The sequence below is a fragment of the Alligator sinensis genome, unplaced genomic scaffold (genome assembly GCF_000455745.1).
Source record: "Alligator sinensis unplaced genomic scaffold, ASM45574v1 scaffold662_1, whole genome shotgun sequence".
NCBI lineage: Eukaryota > Metazoa > Chordata > Crocodylia > Alligatoridae > Alligator > Alligator sinensis.
In genome coordinates, this window is record NW_005843130.1 from 110,109 (window position 1) to 122,555 (window position 12,447).

The following is a 12,447-nucleotide window of genomic DNA, read 5'->3' on the forward strand; positions in this document are numbered from 1 at the left end:
TAGCAAAGCAATTTTCTGCAATAAAAATAGCAGATATTTTTTCTCTGCAGTGAAAATCTCCTGTGAAGCCTGTGAAGTCTTTTAATTTTTGGACAAGGCAGCTTTTCATACATATTTCCCATGAACATTTTCATATTGTAGGGAAAAAGTTTTCTGGCATTTTTCAAAATAAGCTTTCTAATTACAGTCGTTTCTGTCACCTGTGCTTTGTATGTTAGTAGTGTGAATTTGGTAAGAAGCATTCCAGTGTGGAAATGAACTATGGGCAGCTGCTTGGGGCTATTAGTGGGTGCTGCTGCTTTCACAGACATTGTGGCCTCAGCTGTCTAGTAAAAGTTGAACAGCTGTTCTCTACATAGAGAGGACTGTGAAAGCCCCATTGACTTAAATTTGTTGTTTAACAAAGAACTGGAATTACAGGCAAGATGATGTAACATTAACCCTGTAATCTCCCATAGTATAATTTGTGTTAAATTATTGACATAATTATTTCCCGTTATTTATCTAATGAATCCACATAGACTTCTTGTTGTTGACTGTCCTAGAAAAGCGTTTTACTACATAAAATTACTTTAGTATAAGATGCAGTGTGTATGCATCTTGAAGTAGCCTGGAATCTGTGTGTAAATGAGTAAAAGCTACTTGCATTTAAAAAAAAAAAAAAAAAGTGTCACCCAATAAACTCTTATCTAGTTTGGCCATACTTGGTGAGGGCTCTGCTAGTTTTCCATTGGTCTAACTGATTAATGAATAGCTCTGGACTGACATGACATACCTGAACAGATGCTTTTGGCATTTTTTCTGTAATAATTGAAAAATTCATGTTGAATTGTGTAATGAAGGGATTAATGGGTTTCTTTGATTCAGTGGCTACAGCTGAAGAAAAATGTCTTGTACATCCTTGTTCTGCTGAGATGGCAGGTCAGACCATATGGATTTATGTAGTGATTATTTTTTCTTATAATACAAAGCAAAAATTGAAAGGAGCTTTTTGGGTGGAGGAAAAAAGCTTCAATGTTTCAAAGAAGTGACAGTGAAAAAGGTCCTGATTGTGATCCTTATTCAAGAATTATTCCTTATCACCTTTATGAATACCATGGACATACTTTTAGCATGCACATAGGATAGTTCTGATTTTCACCTTTGTCAGAAAGGGCTTAAGATCACTGCAGTTTTGACTGTCCTCTCCACCTCTGCCCTTGTTTCCTAGAACTTCCAAGAATTGCAGCGCTCAGAACCAGTCCAGTGTGATTCCATCCTTGCTTCTAGGTTCTAATTGGTAAGACCTAGGGCTGTGTGAAAAGGCTATATTTTGTCTCAGATTCAGCCATTTTGGAGGACAGTGATTTGTTACGGTGTTTCGGATCACTTTTCCATTTCAATTTGGCTGAATCTGTTTTTGACACTGATTCGGAAAGTCGGATTGGCCAGTGAGAGGCAGGCACAGCTGGGTGGCTGCAGGTTCTCCTGTGGCTCCTCCGGCAGTGCCTGCCTCTGCCCCGGCAGGGGAAACCATGGGAGAAGCTCCCATGGCTGCCCTGCCTGGCCCCAGCCCCAGCCTCCCAGCACTTAAAAAAAAAAAAAAAACAGAGCCACGCACTCACTGGCTGCAGCAGTGGTGATCAGAGTCTTTGAGGGCTTGTGGGACAACCCCCCTGCACAGCGCAGGGCAGGGGGGGCGGGCAGCAGGGATCACCCCTGCCCCACCTGGTACCTGCCCAGCAGCTACCCTGTGGTGCTGGTGCAGCATGGCTTGGCAGGGCTCCACGTGCTGTCTGGGAGCTGAGGCCACTGGGGCTGAGTGGTGCCAGACTCTGGCTGACTGCTGGAGCTGTCCCACCTCCGGGACAGCACATGGTGCCCTGCCAAGGCGCGCTGCGCCTGTGCGATGTAACAGCTGCCACGTGGGTGCGAAGCAGGGTGGGGGTACGATCCCCGCTGCCCCCCACGCTGCACAGGGTGGCTCTGGCATGAGCCCGCAGAGGCCCTGATTGCTGCTGCTGCAACCGGTGAGTGCAGGGCTTTTTTAAGTGCTGGAAGGCTGGGGCAAGTTGGGGATGGAGCCAAGCAGAGGAGCCATGGGGGCTTCTCCCACAGCTCTCCCTGCCTGGGGAAAGGCAGGCACAGCTGGAGGAACTGCAGGAGAAACCCCCATGGCTGCCCTGCCCAGCCCCAGCCTCCTGGCACTTAAAAATAAATAAATAAAAAGCCTCACACTCACTGGCTGCAGCAGCAGTGATCAGGGCCTCTGGGGGCTTGTGGCAGAGCTCCCCCACACAGGACAGGGCAGTGGGGAGCAGCAGGGATTGCCCCCCCACTTGGCACTTGCATGGCAGTTCTTGCATTGTGCGGATGCAGCGCAGCTCAACAGGGCACCATGCACTGTCTGGGAGCTGGGGCAGCTCCACTGGTCAGCCGAAGGCCGGCACCACTCAGCCCCAGCGTCCCCAGGTCCCAGACAGTGCACAGTGGTCTGCCAAGGCACGCTGCACTTGCACCATGGGGCAGCTGCCACATGGCTGCCAGGTGAGGGGCGGCGATCTCCACTGCCCTCCCACTGCCCCGTGCTGTGGGGGGCGGGGGGCTCTGCCCTGTGCCCCCAGAGGCCCTGATCACTTCAGCTGCAGCCAGTGAGTATAGGTTTGTTTTTTTTTTTTTTTTTTTTTTTTGTCCTACTGTTAATGTAGTGGGTTATTGCAAAGCTGCATAATAACCAAATTAAACACTTACGGATCTTTTTACTGCTCGAGAATGAAATAACTTTTATTCATTTTGAAATCAAGCTGTAGGTCTTGTATACATTAGATGGAAGTATGCCCGGCCCTAGCCTCCCATCACTTTAAAAGGAGGGCTGCGGGGCTTTGTCGGACTATTCCCAGGGGGCGCCTCTGAAACATTCTGAAGCATCTGAAACATTTCCGAAATGTTTTGGATGGTTTTGTTTCGTTTCAAAGATGTTTTGGAGCCTTCTGTTTCATTTTGGGTTAGGTGTTTCAGGCACCGAAATGGGCTGAAACACCTCCATAGCCTCCCATCACTTTAAAAGGAGGGCTGCGGGGCTTTGTCGGACTATTCCCAGGGGGCGCCTCTGAAACATTCTGAAGCATCTGAAACATTTCCGAAATGTTTTGGATGGTTTTGTTTCGTTTCAAAGATGTTTTGGAGCCTTCTGTTTCATTTTGGGTTAGGTGTTTCAGGCACCGAAATGGGCTGAAACACCTCCAAAACGAAACGGCCGCTGAAATTTTGCACAGCCCTAGTAAGAACCTAGTAGGCTCCACCAAATAGCGCTGGAATCCTCTTTAGGGAAGACCCCTGAATATATTTTAGAAAAACTTCCCATCTTAATTTTAAAAATGTCAATGATGCAGAATCCACTATAACTCTTAGTGAGTGGTTCCAGTGGTTAATTACCTTCATGTAGGAATCGGGACTTCTAGGCTTATTTCCAGCTGTGTCACTGATCACACAGTGAAGCAAAATGCCTGGTTGTTACTTCTACATTTATTATTATTAATATTCTTGGAGGCTATCTTTACCTTGTTGCCCCCCATCACTGTTAATTACATACATGTTAAAAAAAATACAGCATAACAAAATAAAAATGAAAGTAACTTTTCAGAATAGTAAAGTACTTAGAATTTTTTGTAATCACTGGACAAAGAATATAATAAAAAACACTTTTTAAAATAGGGCAAAAAACCTCAGTTTATCCTAACATGAAATGGTTGCTGATGCATCTAATCTTTTAGTGGGTAATTCATGCCTATTCAGTTTTAATTGTAAAGTAAGGATTGCAAGTATCACATTGACCACATTGGGCATGCGAAAATCATGAGACTTGAGATGTGAATCTCGAAACTCATGAGAGTATTCAAAATAATAATAATATAACATTTGAATATAATATTCAAACTAATAATAATGTAGGGTTATTCTTATTAATATTTGAGTTTTGAGGCTTTACAATTACAAGGCTTTTCTTTGCAGCAATGATAACTAAAAGTGGTCATTCTTTAAAATGAAAGCTTCACGGATGGTTTGCAAGAAGAGGCTGGATAGACTTTTGTCTGCTATAGTATAGGAATAGGGCATCCTGCATTTGTACATAGGGTTGGATTAGATCTGGGGTGTCCGGTTTGTGGCATGCATGCCCCAAGTGGCACAGACAGCCTCTGTGTATGACACATGGCAGATCAGGGAGGGGACAGACAACAGCAGTGGATAGGGCAGGAAGCAGAAAACAGAGCAGTGTATTGGGTAAGGGAGGACAGGTCAGGAAGGAGAAAGAGGAAGGGAATTGGGGTGACACTCAGAGTGGGTGTGGGGGCAATTTGTGGCATGCCTGCTTAAAGGGTTAGCCCCCATTAGACTAGATGATCTCTGAGGTCACTTACAACCTTTTTATTTTATGACTCTATTATAATATCACTCCGTAAGGTGGGGCTTTAAGAACATTACTAAATATTGTGAGACTAATAATAGACTTGTGAGTATAAGTTACATTGGGATCGACTATTACACCTTCCCTTGCCTAAAATGGGCCTTGGTCACAGAAAAGCATAACTGGTTTGTGTGGTTTCAGTGAACATACAGACATATATAAAGCTAGAAATGCTCATGTTTCTGTAATTAAACGTTTGATTTCTTGGGAATTCTTGTGTCACTGGAGGTATTCAGAAGAGCTCGCTCTGCAAAAGCAGCCCATTGCTGACTCTTAATATACGTCTGATGGGAAGGCAGGGAGTTGTGGGGGTTGGGCTGGAAGCGTAAGGACATCAATAGCATGGAGATTGCTATATGTGACCCCTGTAAATCCTAACACTTGCCTGACTTATTTGTTTTTTCCTGCTGCTATGCTGGTGCTGCCCTAAAAGCTGCAGTTGTTAATTGCAGGGTTAGGAGTGCCAGGATGCTTTTTAACATAATTGGTAGATTTCATGCACAAACTTCTGTGAGAGGGAGTGGAGGGAGGCAAGCAGGAAATCAGTGCCATCTGGCAACCTGCACAACCATGGAAACAAAATCCACCAGCAATATTAAAAAGAGCACCAGCATTGCTAAAGGTGTGATTAACAACTGCAGGTTGCACTAGGTTGTTTTTTGTTGTTGTTGGGGGTCCTAGCCAAATAGTTTTGCCTTGGGCTTTTGTTACAGTGAATAACACCTCTGTCTAAAATGAAAAAGCACATTGAACACTAGATGAATATGCTCAGGCTTATATTCACATTCTGAGGAGAGAAGTAGGCCGCTTTCCTTCCTGAAGCATTCAGTTTCCCTTCTGCCTAATATTTAGATTGCATTTTATTTTCAGAAGTAACCTACCATTCCCAGCCATCAGTAGCTGAGAAGATGGAACTAGCGTTGTCTGTCAGACGGTGCTATCTCCTAAATGCTATTTTGACCTGGCATTGATTTGATTCTTCAGCTTGAGCCTAAATATTGCATGTATATATGTTTTAAAAAAAAGTTTCAACAGTTTTTTTGTATGAGTGAATTGGACAGTGAGTGTTGTTCCCAAGCAAAGGAAATGAGAGGTAACGCTGAGGAGATTATACATTTGAGACCAAGAATATTTGTGCAAGGTGAAAATTGGTGGTTCCACTCTAGCCCTCTGATACCAATTATTTATTTTGAGGGGAAAATCCTAGTGCAACCATGGCTGATCTCTGGTTGGATGAAATCAGAGAACTTTCTTTTTTTTAAAGAACTTAAACTCTGAAAGGAGATATCTGAGCTGCTTTTGCAGTTGCAGAGGGTACAGTCCTTCCTAATGAAACTCATGTTTGAGAGCGAAACCATTTGCAGCTCACTGAACAAAGGAACTATAATAATATTAAACTTCTTCCCAGTTTTCTAGACCTAGAGCTCTGGCTCTTACTGAAGAAACAAGCCCACAGGCTTTTTCTTTAATGAGCTGTTTTGGATTGTGTGTCCATAATTTATTAATGTAATTGCTTTATTATTACATTTGTGTGGCTGAAAGGAAGCTGTCTTTAATGGACATAGAAATTCATGTAGCATCTTTATAAAAGATGCATTATTGGTGAGAAAAATGTATGTTGCACTAGCAGCTTTTGTTTAGAAGGTCTTTTTTCAGTTATTGCAGTTCATATCTAATTATTCCTAAATTTTACATGGCCATGAGGATATCTATAATGTGACTATAATTGCTAATGTGTTACATAGCCAAAGAACTGTGTTTCTTCAGCTGAAATGTAATGTGTTCTAATTTACCTTAAATATATCTAAGATAACAGATGGCTCATATTCTTATATTTATCTTTACCTTCCTATATGTGATATGCATAATGTGTAAAGACAGATTTGCGTCGGAATAAATGAAAACAAACCTAATTTAAAGTAAAAGTAAACAAAGCCTTCAACTCCAGTTGTAAGCCTTTAATTTAATTGGAAGATGTTATGGCAAAATTATATCCAAAGTAGTTGCGTATCTTTAGTTCAGTCTCCACTTGATTTTTAATAATAAATTAGTAAAAATAAATCAAGTGCTTAGAAGGCATGTGTTTTGTTTTATATTCATCAAGTCTGATTATAATCAGGAATATTTTATCATACTGATAATGAGAAAGGGCAGACACTTCACAGGCATAACACAGCTCACTAGTCCACTATTGTTTTATTTTCTAATTTCCAAAAAAATCTGGTACAGTAGCTAGGAGCTCTCATCACCTGTTTCGTTGATGACAAACACTTAAACTTGCCCGTGCTAGTTTCTAGAAATTGTCAGTTGCGGAAAACAATGAAAGAACTTGATCTGTTTTGTGGTTCTTGACTTATCCAATTTATATACAAATTCCATTGGAGTTCACTCTCTTCAGAATGCATTTTTTCTGCTCGCTTTTGCTGCATAAATCTGTGAGTTAACCTAGACAACTTTGACAGGTGCCAGTCAGTGGTCTAGGACTGGAGGACAAGCCCCTTCATCTCCAAACTATGAAAACTCTCTACACTCCTTGGTAAGAATTGTTTAAAACTACGTATTCCTTTCTAGATAAGAGGTGGAAGTTCATTTTTGTATAAATCCTGCATATCATTAAAGAAAACAGTAGGATAGCATTACAAATGAATTCTTTGTTAGCAAATGATCTGGTTCAGTTGAACAATATAAGACATGCAGGGTGTGTCTTTCACCATCTGTTCTTTGGGCATCAGGCTTCTATGCTAAACAGCTGGTGCTAAAATACTTTTATGAGATTCTGGTACCTTTTCACAAACCCATAGCTAATTCTTATCTAAAGTTCACTCTGAAGAAAAGATAAAGATTTCATGCTTTGCATTTACTTTGTACTCTTTTTGTTTTCTTATGTGGTAATCCTGTGGGCTTTTTGCCATTACATTGTCATTAAAGCATTAAAATTGTAAATTTTAATAGTTTATTATTCTGTTTACATCCATTGTTGGGGAATGTTAGAATTACTTCATTCTTCCTAAAAGAGTAGGCTTTATAAGGAAAAAGCCACATAGGAAAAAACCCCCAAAACTAGAGTATTGGGAAATTTTGTAATGGTACTGAAATTTTGAAGAGGGTTTTATTTTCTGTTTTTTCCAGTGCTTGAATTTCTGATATAGCATAAGGAAGGGAAAAGGGGGTGGAAATAATTAAAGGAATACAGAGGAAGGCTCTGGTTGTTTGTTAATACTCAAAGATTATCTAGCTTCCAAAGATTTAATTTCCTTTTCTGTGACTAATGTAAATAAATAGAAGAGAAATCAAGTTCCCTTTCTTCACACATTTTGCAATTAAATATAATCAATATTATGCACTTTAGAATGCTAACATTATAACTGCAGTGTTAAGCATTAGCCTTCTCTTACCTTAATATAATCAGATCTCTGTGGCATTAACTTGACTAACATTTTATGCTGACATGCACATCAGCTGTTTCCTCACCTCCTTTTTGAATTAATCTTAACCTGTGCTTTGCTTCCTGTTCTGTCTTGACTTTGCCAGAAAAATCGAGTTGAGCAGCAACTTCACGAGCATTTGCAAGATGCAATGTCCTTCTTAAAGGATGTCTGTGAGGTACTATTTCTCTTTAGATGGTGCCTTTTTATGTTTCAGTTAATTCTACTTACACGTTCCCTATGAAAAATGTAAGTTAGTACAGTGTGACCAGACTTCTGCTTCCATTATTTTGCCATTTCAGTTTCTAGAACTGCAACATAAGAATAATCTTTACTTTGTAAAGAAACAATAAACACAGACATAGAGAACTATTTTGTTGCAATGCACACAATTCATGCATTTATTCGGGAAAATGTTCCCATCTACATTGATACAGTTAATTATAAAATGTGTAATAAATTCATAACTTGAATATAGAGCATGATTTGGAAAATGATCACTTGGAATAAAACTTGTCCAGTCGTATATGTCCTCAAAATAGGCAGTACCTTTGAATTTTCATCAAGAATTGTTACCAAAATAGTGAGATTTTTACAATCTTTCTTTCTCGTCCTATATTAGGAGACTTACTTTTGATACTCTTTTGTTGTTGTCATTCTGTTCTGTTATGCTCATGCTGTATAATAGATGCTAAATAGCATTAACCTTTTAGTGAGTTTTATTTTAAGAAGCTGCCATCTCTTTGTTTCTAAGATAGCTTTCATTTCATGTCTCCAAATACTTTCTTTTTTCCTGTTTGTTTGTAGTGCTGGTAGGTGCTTTTGAAGCCTTTTCAGTATTGCATCTTGTTTGCTGTCTTTCATGTCTCCCAAAGTATAAACTGTTACAATATAATGAATTAAGCAGATGTATACAATAAATGACATTTAGTTCTCATCTTAAATCCCAACAGCAGTCTCGAATGGAGGATCGTTTGGACAGACTTGATGATGCCATCCATGTCCTACGAAATCATGCTGTTGGGCCTTCAACAAGCTTATCAGGTGGCCACAGTGATATACATAGTTTATTGGGACCATCCCATAATGGGCCAATTGGAAGCCTAAACTCAAATTATGGAGCACCTAGTCTTGTAACAACTAATCGACAAGCATCAATGGTAACAATTTTTAATAGATATTAATAAATTATTACCAATGTTAACTTCCATTCTCTTTAAATAAAAGTAGAGCCTAAAAATGTAATGCACATTCTCAGTGATACTTATCAAGAATCAAATATTAAAGATGCACAGTGGAGAAAGAGATGGCAGACAACTGCACCTGCTGCTAGTTTCCAATTAGAAGGAATATTTTTGGGTGGCAGGGAGAAAAGACAGGGAAAAACCTAGACTTTGGCCTGGTCAGTGGCCCATAAAATCCTGCTGTGACCATATGCAGAAAGCTGAGACTTTCTGCTGAGACCATTTGAGCTTATACATGCATTTTTTCCAGATGTGTAATAATTGGCAGAACAGTTTTCTCCTTGAAATACTGAATAGGGAGATTGAATGGGAAAAGCAGTCAAGAAGGACTGAATTTCAAGTGTTCTGGTCTGGAAAAGCTGTTTATTGTAAATTGGAGCTAGTTTTCAATAGCAGATGCTGGCAGAAGACTGGAAGGAAGCTGTTGGAATGTGGAACCATAGGGTGTGCAGGCTCAAAATTTAAACTTTTTTTCCAAATGAAAAAGGGGTTTGAGCACAGCTGTAGTATATGTAACAATGAGGAGGAAACAATTTTTAGATTAATCCCCAAGAAGAGTGAAATAACTCAATCCATTTTATTTGGGTTCTTTAAACATGTGAACTATTCAGAAAAAAATAGGATTAAGAGTTTCATAGATCAACAATATATGTTGAAAGCATTATATAGTAAATTAAATCCATTCACAGCACTGCTTCTCTCCCCTTTTCCCTCCTGTCCTCTACCCCCTGTCCAAATGCTTAAAGGATAAGGCTTTTAAAAACATACTTATTTTAGTGGTGCCATGTGTTTGCATGTTTACAGCATAATTTTAAAGACCAGTTACATGCTGTTAAATTTTCTCTTATAAAACAGAATCACAGCTGGATACTGTGTGATCAAGGCAAAATTTCACCTATCATCAAAATAATTAGATACCCCAATTGCTGAAGGGCTTGTATTCTATAAAACTGAATTAGTTCCAGGTTTTCCCATTCACACGTCAGACATCCATTTATATTGATTTCAGAGCCACTGTAGTAAACATCAAAAGGGACTTGTTAGTTTCCTATAAGCAGGCTTTTTTCATCAGTATACCCAATTGGAAGCTTTCATATAATTTCACAATAGGTTTTTAGTAATGGAACAGGTTATGTATAATGCCTTGAAATTAGAATTCACTCTGTTGTTGTCCAACTGAACTGAAGGAACGCTCAAAAGGATAACATTATAGTATTCTAGTAAAGAGACTGAACAGTGGAAGACTTTCTCTTCTAGGTCAGTAAACTGAGTGCCTAAAACTGCAGTGACAAAATTTGTTTTAGCAAATTAGATTTGTTCCTGATCAGACGCATGGAACTTTCTCTTATTCTTTCTCCTTACTCTGAACTCAGGTGATTCATGTATCTTCCTTTCCCCGTGTATCTCTAATTTGTAACTAAGCTGTGACAGGGGAAATCTTAGAAATTTATCAGCCATCTTAGAGATGGCCATACTATCAGCATACCCTTTGAAGTGCCACTTGGTTCTGTGTTTTCGTATAGAGGTTTCTTTACCTGCAAAGTGATAAGAAAATAACCACTTTGTGAAGAAAAGGAGATGAGTAGAAAAGAGAGGAGGAGTCAAATAACTGATTTCAGGTGTTGCTTTTGGTTCCTCTTCTGTAAATCTAGTGCAGCTGACAGCAAAACCTGGCCCTGTTTGGTATCGGAACTGTTTACATTCCATTAAATCGGGGAGCTGAGTACAAACGTAGCTGCGTGGTGATTTGTAGACAAAGTCTGTAATACTGCACTGGGCTCTTACTTTTGATTGAGAGTTGCTAAGGATGGTCTTGACCTATCAGAAAAGAAGTCAGACTTACAGTAGAAAAACAAAAAAGTTAATCATTTGCTTTCATTTTTATGCTGACTGAGCACACGAAATGAAATCCTTTCAAAGCACTCTATCTCGGCTTTTAAATCAGCTTGAAAAGTGAGTAAAGTGAAAAAATTCCCAGGCTAAATCTTACTCCTTTTTGCATCAGTGTGACCTAGTTGACTTCAACAGAGACCAGAACATGGCTCATTATGGCCCAGTCCAGTTGCTTGGAGAGTGTCTTTTAAACCTCATTTGGACTCAAATTAACTCATTGAGTGACCAGGAGACCTTACACATCTGAATAATGGAAATCTAGTCCTCCCATGCTTGATTCGTTATTAGCAGTTGCATTATAGCCATGTCCCATAAGTAGGGGTCTTACCAATTTTTGTGGGTTGATTGTGGCATAAAGTTCTCATTCTGTCCCTCAGTGCTGATTGGTGGAAAGGCCTCGCCCCTCTGTATTGAAGCCCTGTGAGGATGAGGAGGTGGCCACCATCTTGATTGCTGGCTGCCCTTCATGCAGCCCTTTGGCCCTGATTGGTAGAGGGGAAGGAGGGACAAGAGGACAGCAGCCATTTTGTTTGCTGCCCTTCATGCCTCCCCGCCAGCCAGCACCTTCACCTCCAGACAGTGAGGACCACTGGCTCCCACAGGAGAGCCAGCATTTTTATTTTTATTAAGTTTTTGTTGTTGTTGATTTTGTGGATTTTACAGGCAATCTTGAAACCACAAATTTAAGTAGGCCCCTACCTGTAAACTGTACGTAGAAAGACCACACACCCAGTTCATTTGAAAAGTTTTCTTGATTTTACCATTCATTTTTCTTAAAATCGTAGTTATACATGAGCACTTGGGAGAAAGAAGGCTAATCAGAGAAAGGGCTTTATTTGACATGCACAGTGGGTTTTAAGAGATGTGCCTTAGTTTGGAAACTAAATATTCTTTTGCATTAGGTTTTGAAGAAATCCTCCATTTGTGTTAATGAAAAAATAGTCTATCACCTAAAAAATGCATGTGTTAATAGAAGAACTCAACATTGATAAGGTTTTGAGTTTTCACTGTTTTTGTTATTGAATATGAGGGAGGGTTTTGCCAAGGAATTGTATTCATCAAGATTTAGCAGTCAATGAAATTTCATCTTCTGAAAAATCTTAATACAAGACATTTTAGTATTTCAGCTTAAAAAAAATAAATTAAATTTCCCCAGAAGAAGATGATCTTGGCAGAAGAAGCTAGGAAATGAGTAATTTAACTCCTTTTTATGTGATTAGTGTAACCAGACATGGTTTTAGTTTAACATGTGCTTAATTTTTGAGCCAGATTATTTTAAAACTTCAGTTGACTTCATTTCCTGCTCACTCTGAACATCCTTGTTTTCTTTTTTGCCATGTTGTCCATAACACTTACCCTGGTCTTTATTCAGGGAAATGTTCTAATATCTCAGCATTATCAAATGTTTGCTATGTTGTCTTTGAAGTCAGTTGTATTTTAT

The 12,447-nt window shown here is 39.6% G+C and overlaps 1 protein-coding gene across 1 annotated transcript in view; it reads left to right on the top strand.

Moving 5' to 3' along the window:
• TCF12 (transcription factor 12) overlaps positions 1–12,447 on the top strand; it is a 100,489-nt gene that overhangs the window by 68,199 nt on the left and 19,843 nt on the right. The window contains exons 9-11 of the mRNA XM_025193907.1: positions 6,907–6,980; positions 7,976–8,047; positions 8,823–9,029. Of these exons, the coding sequence (XP_025049692.1) occupies positions 6,907–6,980; positions 7,976–8,047; positions 8,823–9,029 (353 nt within the window). The remainder of the gene's footprint in view (positions 1–6,906; positions 6,981–7,975; positions 8,048–8,822; positions 9,030–12,447) is intronic.